At 42.9% G+C, this 17,775-nt stretch overlaps 2 protein-coding genes across 4 annotated transcripts; one reads left to right on the top strand and one right to left on the bottom strand.

Moving 5' to 3' along the window:
• Positions 1-1,920: 1,920 nt before the first annotated feature.
• LOC146252589 (uncharacterized) lies at positions 1,921-9,405 on the top strand. Of its 3 annotated transcripts, none has more exons than XR_014732086.1 (12): positions 1,921-2,071; positions 2,384-2,533; positions 3,156-3,302; positions 3,816-3,962; positions 4,478-4,624; positions 5,140-5,286; positions 5,802-5,948; positions 6,464-6,610; positions 7,128-7,273; positions 7,791-7,937; positions 8,455-8,601; positions 9,043-9,405. XR_014732086.1 is itself a non-coding variant. In XM_084680487.1 (10 exons), exons 1-10 carry the CDS (start codon positions 1,969-1,971, stop codon positions 9,183-9,185), a joined length of 1,425 nt encoding a protein of 474 aa, XP_084536613.1. In that variant the 5' UTR covers positions 1,922-1,968; the 3' UTR covers positions 9,186-9,394. The 3 variants fall into 3 exon arrangements, 1 of the variants encoding a protein (XP_084536613.1); XR_014732087.1 differs by having other exon boundaries at positions 1,954-1,993; XM_084680487.1 differs by lacking the exons at positions 7,128-7,273; positions 7,791-7,937 and having other exon boundaries at positions 1,922-2,071; positions 9,043-9,394.
• A 6,145-nt stretch (positions 9,406-15,550) lies between these two features.
• wfdc2 (WAP four-disulfide core domain 2) lies at positions 15,551-17,251 on the bottom strand. The gene is made up of 4 exons (XM_084680273.1): positions 17,101-17,251; positions 16,530-16,673; positions 16,137-16,274; positions 15,551-15,880 (listed from the first exon to the last, which is right to left on the bottom strand). The coding sequence occupies exons 1-4, from the start codon at positions 17,201-17,203 to the stop codon at positions 15,747-15,749; spliced, it is 519 nt and encodes a 172-aa protein (XP_084536399.1). The 5' UTR covers positions 17,204-17,251; the 3' UTR covers positions 15,551-15,746.
• Positions 17,252-17,775: the final 524 nt, after the last annotated feature.

The following is a 17,775-nucleotide window of genomic DNA, read 5'->3' as shown; positions in this document are numbered from 1 at the left end:
CCAAAGGCAGCACATGGATTAAGACAAGGACACCCCAGGGGGTATTCCAGAAAGCAGGTAATGTGACATACACTTTAAGTTAACTTCCCAGCTGACACCCAGCGTTGTAGCAACATTTCCAGTAGGTTGCTGCAACATTGTGAATTGTGTAACAGGCCATAGTATACCCCCAGTCCGGACTATACCTGGGGTTAAAAGGGCCTAAACTAGATTATATCCCGGGTATATTATGGCCAAGACCAATTTATTCTCCGGGGTATGAATTAGCCTAGGCCGGATTATACCCCCATGATATCAGTAGTGTTGAGTGATATACACAAGGATTACTTAATTTTTCCACATTTTATTGGGGGTTCAGCTTTGTCAGGTAAATTAAGTTGAGAGAAAGCTAACTGTCTTAAATCTTAAAACTCTAAAACATAGACTTTTATTACTTAAACCAGAAAAATATTAGACCGCCACAAAGATCAAAGATTACTACTTCCTGAAACTTCAACTTCTGAGACTAGCAAGTCCTCACTACAATATGAATGTTCAAAGTTAAACACTGATAACAACATCAAAACATCCATAAAGATGTAGGGTTACTACCTCACTTCTCAGTAGTTACACATTAAAATAAAAGCACATTCCCAAAACATAATGCAATTGTAACATAATATATTAATAGTCATAACGCCCTGAAACTTCAACCAAGAAATGCAAAAGTGCACACTAAAGAATCAAAACAAATAACTTAGCTAGCAAACAATAATAATAATAATAAACAATGAAAGAATATATGCAAGTTTGCTTTAAATTAAAATGATATATTGTATAATATGTTACACGTATTCAAATACAATACAATCGAAATTGCATACCTTACTCCTTCGCACGTTTCTCTTCTTCCTTTCTGGCCTAGGACAGTTTATCCCCGGGGTATGGTATGGCCTGGAGGCTTATAGTATGGCCTAGGACAGTTTATCCCTTGGGGTATGGTATGCCTGGTTTAATCTGAGCGGAGGTTAATTTGGCCTGTTACATTTAGTCATTTAGCAGACGCTCTTATCCAGAGCGACACACACAAGTACAGGGACATTCCCCCGAGGCAAGTGGGGTGAAGTGCCTTGCCCAAGGACACAAAGTCATTTGGCACGGACGGGAATCAAACCGGCAACCTTCTGATTAATAGCCCGATTCCCTAACTGCTCAGCCATCTCACTCCTTGTTACACCGGTAATGTTGCGAAGGTGTCGGACTTGGCACACAAGTCTGAATTGAGGTAGGCTAAGAAAACATTACAAAACTAAAGATAGTTTCAAATGGTAGGCCTACCGATCATCTTATTTTGACTAAAACATAAAAACAATACTACATGAAAAAACTATATTTGCGCTCATATGAATGCGAAAAAGAAAAAAAAATGTGCGCGCTCGTATTGATGTCCCTGCCAAAGCTGATATCAAACTTGCGTCCCTTAACTGTTGTATATAGTGGGCACAGCAAGGGGAGTTTCTGTACCCTAATAAGCCTCGTGCATTGTGCGCAGCAAGCTTGAAATAAATGTATAGGGGCCTATTCCCCAGTAGAGTTTAGTGTCCAACAACGCCTCTGAGTCGACCTGCTATATGTAGCTGATTCTGAACGAACTCGTTTTCGAGATGAACGTCTTCTAATGCATTTAGAATTGAACACAATAGTGAATATTTCACCATTCATTTGTTGACATTTTTGTGGAAGCCGAGTTTCCCTTGTAGGCTTAAGGAATTCTCCACTACTCTGAACTGAAGTTAATCTTGAAACGGGCAGTTACTGAATGTGACGTGAGGGGCGCGTGCAAGGGAATGTAAATTGAGCGGCACAGTGACCCAGTAAGCGCAGATGGGCCCGTGCGTGAGTGCGTTCACGCGCAACCTCTTTATATTGGAATATTTGTCCAAACAAAAGCCCGAAAGTCAAGAGTCTTGAGCCCGACCCGAAGACAGCATGAAGATGCATTTGTCAACGATTTGTGGGTTTATTGTTGTGCTTTTAGCGTTTGTAGATTTTAGAACTGTTTGTATCGCAGAATCCGAAAGGACAGCGTTAGGTGAGTTTTGCAAAGGCTGTTGCTAATTAGTAAATTTTTTATCCACGAAAGAATGTTATTATCTTGATCATTATCTATGAGGTAAGCCTAATTATTCATGTATTTTTTGTTGAATTGCTTAAATTTTTGTTGTTGAATTTCTATAGCGATCAACACCTTGTGAGCGTAGCTAATGCTTAAATTAGGACAAAATGACATAGATCCTCAGACAAAGTGCTTCTTGCAAACAATGTTTTTTATGTTGCATAACCTGCTTCCTGGAATACCCCCCTGAGCTCACAGTATGATGTACCTGACACGTTTGTTTCAAAGGGAAGCCAGGAGTGTGTCCTTGCACGCAACGTGGAATACAGATGTGTATGCAAAATGTGTGGGATGCATGCTCCTATGACAGCAACTGTCCCAACAAGGAAAAATGCTGTTCTAACGGCTGTAGACGTCAATGCGTCGCCCCCTACACAGGTAAACATCAGGGGCTGAGGGGTTTGATGTAAAATGATACTGGGTAAGTGTGTTTACCATGTAAGTAAGCAGGTAAGTAAGACTTTATTTATATAGCACTTTTCATACAAGAATTTCAGCTCAAAGTGATTTACATAAAATAAGGGTAGGATGTAGTGTAGTGTAGGGTGAGGCCTTACAGCAGCTCCCCAGGTTTGAATCCGTCTCATAACAATTTTGTCTTCCCCTCTTTTGATTCTCCCCTGAATCTCCTGTCAATCTCAACTGTAATGAAAAAGCCCCCAAAGAACCCTAAAGATAATTGACCATAAAAAAACTGCCATTGAATTAAAACAATTTAAACAATTATTGCTCTCAAAATCCTCGTGTAATTTTATGTTTTCTGAAAGTGTAGATGAAGCGTTCATGACCTGGGGGTATTCCAGAAAGCAGGTTATGTGACATACCCGGGTAAGTTAACTCCCCAGCTGACACCCAGCATTGTAGCAACATTTCCACTAGGTTGCTGCAACATTGTGAATCAGCTGGTGGGTTAACTTACCTGCCTATGTTGCATAACCTGCTTTCTGGAATACCCCCCTGAGCTCACAGTATGATGTACCTGATATGTTTGTTTCCAAAGAGAAGCCAGGAGTGTGCCCTTGCATAAAATGGGGAACACCCCCAATTGGGTTGTGTAAGGATTCCTGCTCCCGTGACTGCGACTGTCCCAACAACGATAAATGCTGTTCTAGCGGCTGTGGGCGTCAATGCATCGCCCCCTACAAAGGTAAACATCAGGGGCTGAGGGGTTTAATGTAGAATTACACTGGGTAATTGTGCTTACCATGTAGGGTGAGGCCTTACAGCAGCTCCCCAGGTTTGAATCCGGCTCGCAACATTTCTACGTCTTCCCCCCTTTGATTCTCCTGTCAATCTCAACTGTTAAGAAAAGCCCCCCAAAGAATCCTTAAGATAATTGATCATGAAAAAACTCCCATTGAATTAAACATTTTTAAACAATTATTGCTCTCAAAATCCTAGTGTAATATTACGTTTTCTGAGTCGAGATGAAGCATTCATGACCTGGGGGTATTCCAGACCAGAAAGCAGGTTATTCGACATACCCGGGTACGTTAACTCCCCAGCAGACACCCAGCGTTGTAGCAACATTTCCAGTAGGTTGCTGCAACATTGTGAATCAGCTGGTGGGTTAACTTACCTGCCTATGTTGCATAACCTGCTTTCTGGAATACCCCCCTGAGCTCACAGTATGATGTACCTGATATGTTTGTTTCCAAAGAGAAGCCAGGAGTGTGCCCTTGCATAAAATGGGGACCACCCCCAATTGGGTTGTGTAAGGATTCCTGCTCCCGTGACTGCGACTGTCCCAACAACGATAAATGCTGTTCTAGCGGCTGTGGGCGTCAATGCATCGCCCCCTACAAAGGTAAACATCAGGGGCTGAGGGGTTTAATGTAGAATTACACTGGGTAATTGTGCTTACCATGTAGGGTGAGGCCTTACAGCAGCTCCCCAGGTTTGAATCCGGCTCGCAACATTTCTACGTCTTCCCCCCTTTGATTCTCCTGTCAATCTCAACTGTTAAGAAAAGCCCCCCAAAGAATCCTTAAGATAATTGATCATGAAAAAACTCCCATTGAATTAAACATTTTTAAACAATTATTGCTCTCAAAATCCTAGTGTAATCTTACGTTTTCTGAAAGTCGAGATGAAGCATTCATGACCTGGGGGTATTCCAGACCAGAAAGCAGGTTATTCGACATACCCGGGTACGTTAACTCCCCAGCAGACACCCAGCGTTGTAGCAACATTTCCAGTAGGTTGCTGCAACATTGTGAATCAGCTGGTGGGTTAACTTACCTGCCTATGTTGCATAACCTGCTTTCTGGAATACCCCCCTGAGCTCACAGTATGATGTACCTGATATGTTTGTTTCCAAAGAGAAGCCAGGAGTGTGCCCTTGCATAAAATGGGGACCACCCCCAATTGGGTTGTGTAAGGATTCCTGCTCCCGTGACTGCGACTGTCCCAACAACGATAAATGCTGTTCTAGCGGCTGTGGGCGTCAATGCATCGCCCCCTACAAAGGTAAACATCAGGGGCTGAGGGGTTTAATGTAGAATTACACTGGGTAATTGTGCTTACCATGTAGGGTGAGGCCTTACAGCAGCTCCCCAGGTTTGAATCCGGCTCACAACATTTGTACTTGTCTTCCCCCCTTTGATTCTCCTGTCAATCTCAACTGTTAAGAAAACCCCCCCAAAGAATCCTTAAGATAATTGATCATGAAAAAACTCCCATTGAATTAAACATTTTTAAACAATTATTGCTCTCAAAATCCTAGTGTAATATTACGTTTTCTGAGTCGAGATGAAGCATTCATGACCTGGGGGTATTCCAGACCAGAAAGCAGGTTATTCGACATACCCGGGTACGTTAACTCCCCAGCAGACACCCAGCGTTGTAGCAACATTTCCAGTAGGTTGCTGCAACATTGTGAATCAGCTGGTGGGTTAACTTACCTGCCTATGTTGCATAACCTGCTTTCTGGAATACCCCCCTGAGCTCACAGTATGATGTACCTGATATGTTTGTTTCCAAAGAGAAGCCAGGAGTGTGCCCTTGCATAAAATGGGGACCACCCCCAATTGGGTTGTGTAAGGATTCCTGCTCCCGTGACTGCGACTGTCCCAACAACGATAAATGCTGTTCTAGCGGCTGTGGGCGTCAATGCATCGCCCCCTACAAAGGTAAACATCAGGGGCTGAGGGGTTTAATGTAGAATTACACTGGGTAATTGTGCTTACCATGTAGGGTGAGGCCTTACAGCAGCTCCCCAGGTTTGAATCCGGCTCGCAACATTTCTACGTCTTCCCCCCTTTGATTCTCCTGTCAATCTCAACTGTTAAGAAAAGCCCCCCAAAGAATCCTTAAGATAATTGATCATGAAAAAACTCCCATTGAATTAAACATTTTTAAACAATTATTGCTCTCAAAATCCTAGTGTAATCTTACGTTTTCTGAAAGTCGAGATGAAGCATTCATGACCTGGGGGTATTCCAGACCAGAAAGCAGGTTATTCGACATACCCGGGTACGTTAACTCCCCAGCAGACACCCAGCGTTGTAGCAACATTTCCAGTAGGTTGCTGCAACATTGTGAATCAGCTGGTGGGTTAACTTACCTGCCTATGTTGCATAACCTGCTTTCTGGAATACCCCCCTGAGCTCACAGTATGATGTACCTGATATGTTTGTTTCCAAAGAGAAGCCAGGAGTGTGCCCTTGCATAAAATGGGGACCACCCCCAATTGGGTTGTGTAAGGATTCCTGCTCCCGTGACTGCGACTGTCCCAACAACGATAAATGCTGTTCTAGCGGCTGTGGGCGTCAATGCATCGCCCCCTACAAAGGTAAACATCAGGGGCTGAGGGGTTTAATGTAGAATTACACTGGGTAATTGTGCTTACCATGTAGGGTGAGGCCTTACAGCAGCTCCCCAGGTTTGAATCCGGCTCACAACATTTGTACTTGTCTTCCCCCCTTTGATTCTCCTGTCAATCTCAACTGTTAAGAAAACCCCCCCAAAGAATCCTTAAGATAATTGATCATGAAAAAACTCCCATTGAATTAAACATTTTTAAACAATTATTGCTCTCAAAATCCTAGTGTAATCTTACGTTTTCTGAGTCGAGATGAAGCATTCATGACCTGGGGGTATTCCAGACCAGAAAGCAGGTTATTCGACATACCCGGGTACGTTAACTCCCCAGCAGACACCCAGCGTTGTAGCAACATTTCCAGTAGGTTGCTGCAACATTGTGAATCAGCTGGTGGGTTAACTTACCTGCCTATGTTGCATAACCTGCTTTCTGGAATACCCCCCTGAGCTCACAGTATGATGTACCTGATATGTTTGTTTCCAAAGAGAAGCCAGGAGTGTGCCCTTGCATAAAATGGGGACCACCCCCAATTGGGTTGTGTAAGGATTCCTGCTCCCGTGACTGCGACTGTCCCAACAACGATAAATGCTGTTCTAGCGGCTGTGGGCGTCAATGCATCGCCCCCTACAAAGGTAAACATCAGGGGCTGAGGGGTTTAATGTAGAATTACACTGGGTAATTGTGCTTACCATGTAGGGTGAGGCCTTACAGCAGCTCCCCAGGTTTGAATCCGGCTCACAACATTTGTACTTGTCTTCCCCCCTTTGATTCTCCTGTCAATCTCAACTGTTAAGAAAAGCCCCCCAAAGAATCCTTAAGATAATTGATCATGAAAAAACTCCCATTGAATTAAACATTTTTAAACAATTATTGCTCTCAAAATCCTAGTGTAATCTTACGTTTTCTGAAAGTCGAGATGAAGCATTCATGACCTGGGGGTATTCCAGACCAGAAAGCAGGTTATTCGACATACCCGGGTACGTTAACTCCCCAGCAGACACCCAGCGTTGTAGCAACATTTCCAGTAGGTTGCTGCAACATTGTGAATCAGCTGGTGGGTTAATTTACCTGCCTATGTTGCATAACCTGCTTTCTGGAATACCCCCCTGAGCTCACAGTATAATGTACCTGATATGTTTGTTTCCAAAGAGAAGCCAGGAGTGTGCCCTTGCATAAATGGGGAACACCCCCAATTGGGTTGTGTAAGGATTCCTGCTCCCGTGACTGCGACTGTCCCAACAACGATAAATGCTGTTCTAGCGGCTGTGGGCGTCAATGCATCGCCCCCTACAAAGGTAAACATCAGGGGCTGAGGGGTTTAATGTAGAATTACACTGGGTAATTGTGCTTACCATGTAGGGTGAGGCCTTACAGCAGCTCCCCAGGTTTGAATCCGGCTCACAACATTTGTACTTGTCTTCCCCCCTTTGATTCTCCTGTCAATCTCAACTGTTAAGAAAACCCCCCCAAAGAATCCTTAAGATAATTGATCATGAAAAAACTCCCATTGAATTAAACATTTTTAAACAATTATTGCTCTCAAAATCTTAGTGTAATCTTACGTTTTCTGAAAGTCGAGATGAAGCATTCATGACCTGGGGGTATTCCAGACCAGAAAGCAGGTTATTCGACATACCCGGGTACGTTAACTCCCCAGCAGACACCCAGCGTTGTAGCAACATTTCCAGTAGGTTGCTGCAACATTGTGAATCAGCTGGTGGGTTAACTTACCTGCCTATGTTGCATAACCTGCTTTCTGGAATACCCCCCTGAGCTCACAGTATGATGTACCTGATATGTTTGTTTCCAAAGAGAAGCCAGGAGTGTGCCCTTGCATAAAATGGGGACCACCCCCAATTGGGTTGTGTAAGGATTCCTGCTCCCGTGACTGCGACTGTCCCAACAACGATAAATGCTGTTCTAGCGGCTGTGGGCGTCAATGCATCGCCCCCTACAAAGGTAAACATCAGGGGCTGAGGGGTTTAATGTAGAATTACACTGGGTAATTGTGCTTACCATGTAGGGTGAGGCCTTACAGCAGCTCCCCAGGTTTGAATCCGGCTCACAACATTTGTACTTGTCTTCCCCCCTTTGATTCTCCTGTCAATCTCAACTGTTAAGAAAAGCCCCCCAAAGAATCCTTAAGATAATTGATCATGAAAAAACTCCCATTGAATTAAACATTTTTAAACAATTATTGCTCTCAAAATCCTAGTGTAATCTTACGTTTTCTGAAAGTCGAGATAAAGCATTCATGACCTGGGGGTATTCCAGACCAGAAAGCAGGTTATTCGACATACCCGGGTACGTTAACTCCCCAGCAGACACCCAGCGTTGTAGCAACATTTCCAGTAGGTTGCTGCAACATTGTGAATCTGCTGGTGGGTTAACTTACCTGCCTATGTTGCATAACCTGCTTTCTGGAATACCCCCCTGAGCTCACAGTATGATGTACCTGATATGTTTGTTTCCAAAGAGAAGCCAGGAGTGTGCCCTTGCATAAAATGGGGACCACCCCCAATTGGGTTGTGTGCGGAGTTCTGCTTCCATGACTGCGACTGTCCCAACGACAAGAAATGCTGTTCTAACGGCTGTGGGCATCATTGCGTCGCCCCCTACACAGGTAAACATCAGGGGCTGAAGGGTTTGATGTAATATGACACTGGGTAAGTGTGTTTATCATGTAGGGTAAGGCCTTACAGCAGCTCCCCAGGTTTGAATCCGGCTCACAACATTTGTACTTGTCTTCCCCCCTTTGATTCTCCTGTCAATCTCAACTGTTAAGAAAAGCCCCCCAAAGAATCCTTAAGATAATTGACCATTAAAAAACTGCCATTGAATTAACATTTTTTAAACAATTATTGCTCTCAGAATCCTAGTGTAATTTTACGTTTTATGAAAGTGTAGATGAAGCGTTCATGACACCCAGCGTTGTAGCAACATTTCCAGTAGGTTGCTTCAACATTGTGAATCAGCTGGTGGTTTAACTTATGTTGCATAACCTGCTTTCTGGAATACCCCTCTGAGCTCACACATGATGAACCTGACACGTTTGTTTCCAAAGGGAAGCCAGGATTTTGTCCTCGCAGGATATTCGGAGCAGGGATGTGCGCGGAGTTGTGCTCCAGTGACTGCGACTGTCCCAACAACCAGAAATGCTGTTCTGACGGCTGTGGGCACCAATGCATCTTCCCTATCGGTGCCTGAGGGGTTTTGTCCAGGACGGCCAGTGTCCAGGAGAGCAGAAGTTCTGCCGGACAACCTGTGGCCACTCCTGCAGCGAGCCATGCTGATTGGTTAGGATGTCAAACCTCTGAGGTTGAGGTTTTTAAAGTACTGTGTCATTGGTTCATCTGAAGGCAAAGGAGTGCCTGATTTAACACTACGTATGTACTTTTCTAACCAAAATAAAACTTTCAACGTAAAACTTTCATGCCTCTTCTTGTTCCTGAGCGCACTGCCAGAGAACCTGTCAGGTGTGCTTCCAGAGATGCACCTTATATGGTCCGACTTTGCTGCAAAAACAGATGATGAAACAATCCAAGAATGAGAACTGCTCAAGTACACGATCTCCTGGAGATCTGACCCAGACTCTGTCTGTCTGCCTCTGGTTGAGGCAGGGCTGCAATGTCCCACTGCTCTCACTCCTAGCCTCACCCCAGCTTCATCTCCACTCCTAGCCTCACCCCAATCTCCAATCTCAACCTCACCCCCATCCTCACTCCCCCCCCCCCCCCCCCCCCACTCCCAGCTCCATGCAAGCCTGTTATGTTTTGGCCAGCAGTTGTTCCCACATCCTTTCATAAACGGACAGTTAAGCTAGCTGCTAGCCCGGATGTGGCCAGCGTTCACGTAGAATGCAGAGGGGTCTTTATTTTTGTTGGTAGAAATATGTAGAAATATACCAACTTCCAGGAGACTTGTTATGTCTGACATCAAAGGTCAATTTTCTTAAACAAGGCCTAGGGGTTCATGAACACATCAGAACAGAACAAAGTTGAGTTGAAATGGAGGGAAAAAAACCAATTATATTTAAAGGTAATTTACATAAACACATGTTCAGAACAAAATGAAATTCAAATGAAGACTAAATTGACTGCAATTCTCTTCACAGATCTGACACAAATCACCCCAATCCCACGTTTTTGGAAAAAATGCATCATCCAGCAGTTTTGAGCTAAAATAATGCAACTGTCCCAAATAGACTCATTGTGTAGCTTACCAAAGCACTAAAACATGTGTGAAATGTTTTCAAACTTGTTTATAACTGTTCAGACACAACAATAAAAAAAACCTTGATCATAGAAATTGTACTTCTTTTTTTTTTAACTTAAATGTGTGTACCTCTCATGCAATGAGGCTCTCCTTTACAGGATGAGTAAAATGACTGACTCTTCAAAAATGTGTGGCTGTGGCCACATGACCAATTTCTTCTATGGTTCCCTAGAAACAGGGGGTGGCACAACTTCCCCGCTGGCACAAATCACTCCACTCTCCCCTACTCTATTTACCAATACCCAATTTATTATGCATGGGCAGCATATTAATATGGAGAGAAGGATGTGTCTCTTGTCTCATTAGATAACATCCTGAGGGTATATGCTTTCTGATGATATGTGGTTTCAATGGTTGAATCAGTTTTGCCTTCATGTTACAGACTAAGCCTAACATGTAGTAATGAAATCCCCTATGGTTTAAATGGCTACCATTTAAACTTTAAAATGTTAACAAAACCCTAATCTATTTTAGAAAATTCAGCTTCTTGATATCTATTAAACTTTTTTCAATATCACTGATTATGTTTCATGAGTTTTTCAAACCGTTTCTGAGATTTACATGGGTGTGTATGTGGAGAGTCCGTGGAGAGTGCTGACTGAAACGCTTACAGTGAAGGAGCTTCGGAATATCGTTGAAAAAATATTTCTAGTTTGCCAGCATTGCCACAATTTTCACTCTTCATGCTTCGTTTTTGGATTAATAGATACGAAATGTTGTGCTGGTCATAGACAGTTGTCTGTGGAATCCAACAGACTTGCACATTTGATCAGAGCCCCACAAGAGTGAGACAAAGTCCAACTCTCTCCTCATAGAGACCAATGCAAATCTGGTGACAAATGTCTCAGAAAAAGCAGAAAGTTGTATTTCTGACCGCGCAGACATATAAAGAATATCTCTGTTTTCGGCAGAGTTTTGGGTCTCTGAAAATATATACATTTATGTTATTCTCTCTGCCCAGCTCGTCAAAGCTGCGCCATGGCAACCACACAGACACGCGCCAACTCAGTCTCTTACACAGGTGATTGGAATTAGCTTATTAGTGGAGTCACAAGATGGAGCTATTCAGTCAACTCATCTCATTAAAATACTAAATATTTATGTCGACTACTTCTTCTACTCTATCTACAGTTTATATATCTAGCTACCTTCCAAACTCTCTTGACCCTAACCCTAACTCTAAACGAACATACGTCTGCGGGCCGGGAACATAGGTCTGCGGGAACATTGGTTTGCGGGAACATAGGGCCTAATTTTCAAATTTGTCAGTGAAAAAAAAATCCTTAGAAATGTGTGAACATAGGGCTGTGGGAACATAGGGCTGACCCCCAGTTCAGCTTCCACACTGCCTTTTGGAATTGAACTACAGTGTTTCTTTGATTAAACGCTGCAGCGTTTATTACACAATGTTCATTTTTGGTGTGGTGTTTATTTGAGAGCGGTGTTTATTTTAGGATGGCGTTTAACCTTAGAAACACTGTATTCTAGGCTAGCTGTGCTAACATGCTAACGTGTCTTTAGACAAGTTTGCTTTAACAGTAGGCTACGGTCTTCTAATCTAAATCATGGATTAAGCGACGAGCAAATGTCAATGCTAGCTAGCTCTCTCTTTTGCTTTTTATTGACGCTCATTTGCAAGGAATGGAAGAACAGATCGTGAAAACGCCTGTAGCCATGTAAACTAGTTGAGTTTGTAAACGCATGAGCACCTGCCCCTCCAGTTCTTTCAATAGATAATCTAGACAGGCTGTTTGTTTTTATAGGCTAGCCTGCCATTTGTTTTGTGGGTATGTTAACAGTTGTATATTTTTACATAATACATTAAACTGTAATTTCATTTGCTCTTGGGGGCCCTCTGGTAGCCTCAGCGGCCCTAAGCAGCCGCATAGTTCGCTTATGCCTTGGGCCGGCCCTGTGGATAGGCCTACTTATTGTAACAACAATAATGAAACCATCACATGGTGACTTCCAGGGGCGTCGTTAGACCCTTTTTACTGGTGCACGTGCCCCAGTATAAATCGGAGGTGCCCCAGTAAAATATAAAGTTTGAGTTTTGACAGTTGAGTTTATTAGTCAGTGCATTCATTTACATTGATAATCCCGGAAAATTAACGCAGTATCTCAATCAACGCTTGTAAAAGTTTTTAAGCAAAAACCCAAACCTACATGCACGCAGAATTCCATGTCAGCATGCTGTTCTGAGCTTACCAAATAGCCACTGCAGCACGGACACAGAAGTCCAGAGGGGTATTCCAGAAAGCAGGTTATGCAACATAACCAGTTAAGTTAACCCACCAGCTCATTCACAGTGTTGCAATGTTGGGTGTCAGCTGGGGAGTTAACTTAAGCTAGGTAGGCTAAGAAAACATTACGAAACTAAAGATAGTTTCTATATGATAGGCCTACTGATCATCTTATTTTGACTAAAACATAAAAAACAATATTACATGAATGTCAAAAAAACAGTATTTGCACTCAAATGAAAGCGAAAAAAATGTGCACGCTCGCATTAACTATTGATGTTCCTGCCAAAGCTGATATCAAACTTGCGTCCCTGAACTGTTGTATAGGGGGTTAAGCAAGGGGAGTTTCTATAGCCTAGTATTGAATTGTGCGCAGCAAGCTTGAAAGAAAAAAAGGGATATGAATTAGGGGCCTGTGCCCCAGGAAACTGTTATGTCTAACTGACTTCATCAGATTGTGAATGCGGGGCCTGCAGGAGTCAGCAGAGAGGGAAATCACATACGTGTGTCTGCACATTATAGCCCTAGTGAACAGTGCCTGCGCTCCCACCTGGCCCATCAAGCTCTGCCTGGGGCACCAAGTGTTGAGAGGGGAACCAACAATATCCTAATGAAAAATCATCATAGTCATGATAGTTATAATGCCGATGTTGTTTCAGTATAGAAATATTTGGCACTTTTTAGGCATGTATATCAACAAATATATCAGTGACCTATGCACTTTGTAAAGCTCTCTCTTGGAAGTCGCTTAGGATAAAAGTGTCTGCTTAATGAATAAATGTAAATGTAAAACAGCCAGAACAAGAGATATATTCGAGAGATATATTTAAGAAAGTAACTAACCCAAACACAATCAACTTCCCAAGCTCCTCATGGGTATCCTTCCCTATGATCTGTTGGATTGCCGCCTGATGACGTTTGACAAGTTTGACTCGGCTATAAGTCAATTTTTTGGGGGAAATGTCCTCGAAAAGACAGCAGGAGTCAGGGGCAGAGAAAAGACAGAAGAAGAAACTGCGAGATGATGCACACGCATCACTTGCAGCTAAGTCTATGTTTAATCATTCTTATCAAGATTTTTCTAGCCACAAAACACAGTTTCCTGGATACTTAATTGGCTTAGTATGGAAGTTAACCTCTCACCATGAAAACCTTCCCAGAGAAGACCGTACTAAATGATGTAGTCCTCTTCAAGCCATTCCTTCTCTGTCCACTTGGGGGCGCACACGAGCTTTTCAGTGTTCTGTTATTCTGATTCGAGCAATTTCTATATTACCCCAGTAGAGTTGGATTTATCTATGGTGAATTGCCTGCCAATTACTCCATATGGTTAGCCTATAGTCACCATCATTAACTGTAACTGATATAATTCAGTATGAATGATTGTTTCATTTCCTTCTACAGTATCTAAATAAAACTAATCTTTTCAATTCAATCGATGAATGCATGTTGAAATGTTTGATGCAATGACTGACACAATGTTTCATAAATAGTTGCCTTTGGTTGGTTTGGAAGGGGTTCAATTACTTGTTACTCAAAGAACCAGTTGATGCATTTTTGTTGAAAATTATGCCCCTGAAAAATTGCATTGCATTTATATTAACACATCTTCAAGATAAAGTATTATGACATTACATACATCCTTACTAACTACCAACTACATCAAATGGTAACTTTGATGTCTTCACTTGTGTTTTCTGTGCAAGATACCATTGCAGTAGTAAAACTCTGGTTTATACAATGAGTGGATTGTACCAAGAGGAAGGTGAATTTATGAATATGTGAGGGAAACCTGGGATATTTATTATTGTCTTTCAATAAATATATGATAAGAACACATAGTTGTTGTTTGGTTTACACATGCCAATATCAAGATGTGTGCATATTATGTGTTTTGTGGGTGAGAATGACCTTGTTTGTTATTTCTATCGGTCCAGTATGAGAACTTGATCAAAGTTTCCTAAGAATAGGATCAGTTCAATCCCTCTGACTCATTTACATTTATGCATTTAGCAGACGCTTTTATCCAAAGCGACTTCCAAGAGAGAGCTTTACAAAAGAGCATAGGTCACTGATCATAACAACGAGGTAGCCCCAAACATTGCAAGCAGCCAAAACATGAAGCATACATTGTGAAAAACCAAATAAGTGCCAAAGGGAAGAACCATAAGAGCATGCAGTTAAACAGGTTACAATTAATTAAACAACATGAAACCCAAAAAGTGCAAGAGTGTACCTGTAGAAGAACAATCAACAGTAAAATATTCCACAGCAAGTACAAAAGTTTAAATCCGTTATAACTAACCAACAAGAGCAACAAGTCTCTCAATAAGAATCATTGTGAACCTGGAGGAAACTAACATCAGGGCAGCTGTAGTGTGTGTGTGTGTTAAGCCAAGGACACCCCAGGTGTGAGTACCTACTTTTCTCAGTAAACATACTTGATTCCTGCCAAGTTTAGAAAGAAACTGAGGTTTCATTCTTTGGCGAGTCAGCAATCCCCCCCCCTTTTTCTCTCGCACGTGTTTGGCACCGTACTGTGGAGCAAAAAGAAGAAGAAAAAAAAATCCCTCTGCATTCCACATGAACGCTGGCCTAGCAGCGTTCTGGCCTAAACATAACAGGCTTGCATGGAACTGGGAGGGGGTGGGGGGGAGTGAGGATGGGGGTGAGGCTGAGAGTGGAGATCGGGGTGAGGCTGGAAGTGGAAGTGAGGCTTGGAGTGGTGGTGAGGCTAGGAGTGGATGTGAGGCTGGGGTGAATCAGGGAGTGGAGGTGAAGCTGGGGTGAAGCAGGAAGTGGAGGTGAGGCTGGGGTGAGGCAGGGAGTGGGGGTGAGGCTAGGAGTGAGAGCAGTGGGACATTGCAGCCCTGCCTCAACCAGAGGCAGACAGACAGAGTCTGGGTCAGATCTCCAGGAGATCGTGTACTTGAGCAGTTCTCATTCTTGGATTGTTTCATCATCTGTTTTTGCAGCAAAGTCGGACCATATAAGGTGCATCTCTGGAAGCAGGTTCTCTGGCAGTGCGCTCAGGAACAAGAAGAGGCATGAAAGTTTTACGTTGAAACTTTTATTTTGGTGATAACAGTACAAACAATAAAAAACATTCACTACCTCATAGCCTACAAAAACACGTAAAGCCTGTTTAATAAAATCAGGCACTCCTTTGGTTTCAGATGAACCGACGACATACAGTAGTACTTTAAAACCTCAAACTCAGAATGTTTGACCTCCTTGACCTCCTAACCAATCAGCATGGCTCGCTGCAGGAGTGGCCACAAGTTGTCCGGCAACACTTCTGCTCTTCTGGACACTGGCCGTCATGGTAACAGTACTCTGCACACATGGGTGTCCCCTTGGGCTGGGCACAGCGGCCTGGCTTCACTATGGCAACAGGGAGAAGATTCTAAGTTCCGGGAAAACCGTCTTTTACAAAAGGTTATTTAAGGATTCTTTGGGGGCCTTTTCTTAACAGTTGAGATTGACAGGAGATTCAGGGGAGAATCAAAGGGGGGAAGACATGCAGCAATGTTGCGAGCCGGATTCAAACATGGGGAGCTGCTGTAAGGCTTCACCCTACATGGTAAGCGCAGTTACCCAGTGTAATTTTACAACAAACCCCTCAGCCCCTGATGTTTACCTGTGTAGGGGGCGATGCATTCATGCCCACAGCCGTTATGACAGCATTTCTCATTGTTGGGACAGTCGGTGTCATCAGAGCAGAACTCCGCACACATCCCTGCTCCCCATCGCCGGCGAGGACACACTCCTGGCTTCCCTTTGGAAACACACAACGTGTCAGGTACATCCTACTGTGAGCTCACGTCAGTAAGATTTCAATGCTTCATCTAGACTGTCAGAAAACATAAAATTACACTAGGATTTTGAGAGCAATAATTGTTTAAACATTTTTAATTCAATGGCAGTTTTTTATGGTCTATTATCTTAGGCATGTGGCCTCCGCACAAAAGCCCAAAATAACTTCATGTTTTATGCAGCAATTAAGTTCATGCGTATTGTTCGTCTTTCTTACTGAAGACAGGAGGGACACAAACAGCACCGCAGTCGAAGACGCAACATTTGTGGTCTCCTGGACAATCCTGGTCACAGTCACATGCCCTCTTAGATGGGACCACATTCAGACGCCGTGGACAGTGACCAGCCTTGGGGAGAGTCACTGACAGTGAGAGAGAGACAGAGAGTGAGAGTAAGAGAGAGAGAGAAGAGAGAGAGAGAGAGAGAGAGAGAGAGAGAGAGAGAGAGAGAGAGAGAGAGAGAGAGAGAGAGAGAGAGAGAGAGAGAGAGAGGAATCTCTTTAGTGAACTCAGGCGAACTGAGATCATGTTGACAATCACAAATATGAAGCACAGAATGTCAAAAAAAGAAACATTGTTTACAAAAAGCACTTGGTCTAAGAAACTAAGTTATTTTGTCCTACTTTAAGAATTAGATACGCTTCACGAGATCGCTAGAGAAATCAGTCAGTAAGTAACAAAAAATACATGAATAATTAGGCTTACCTCAAAGTTGATAATGATCAAGATAATACATTTCTTTCGTGTATAAAACATGGACTAATTAGCTACAGCCTTAGCAAAACTCACCTGTAAAATTGCTTTCGGATTCTGCGGTACAAACAGTACTGAAATGTACAAACGCTAAAAACAGAACAATAAGCCCACAAATCGATGACGAATGCATCTCCATGCTGTCCTCGCGTTGGGCTCAAGACTGTACTTGTTTGGAAAAATATTCCAATACAACGAGGGTGCGCGTGCACGCACTCACTCATGGGCCCATCTGCGCTTGCTGGGTCCCTGCGCCGCTCATTTTACTTTCCCTTTCACGCGCCCCTCACGTCATATTCAGTAACCGTAATCATGGCCTGCCAGTATAACACTTCAGTATGAGTATCTAAATCTGTGGAATTGTCTCTTTGCTCTACGGTGTTCCGTAGAATGTGTGAATGATCTGTGAATGATCAGAATTATACCCAAGTGCTATTCAATAAGTTGTTTTACATTAAGTCCTATGGTAGTCTACAGTGCACATTTAAACAGTCAATAAAGCAGAAAATAACTTTCAACACACAAGCACAATAAGACCAGATACGTGCATTGTTTTTTATTTTTTATTATGTCGTCTCCAATATTCAAATGAGCTTACAGAATAATAAGACTTTAGGTCAGCCAGACTCCCATCCACTGCAATGTTCCAGTCCATAGCACTTGACCTTTACAGTGATCAGCCATGTATGGCAGACAAAAACAGAAGAAAGA

This window comes from Hypomesus nipponensis, chromosome 18 (assembly GCF_054491055.1).
Source record: "Hypomesus nipponensis isolate SF chromosome 18, ASM5449105v1, whole genome shotgun sequence".
Classification (NCBI taxonomy): domain Eukaryota; kingdom Metazoa; phylum Chordata; class Actinopteri; order Osmeriformes; family Osmeridae; genus Hypomesus; species Hypomesus nipponensis.
The sequence above is the reverse complement of the archived record's forward strand: the minus strand, read 5'-3'. Positions and strand labels throughout refer to the sequence as shown.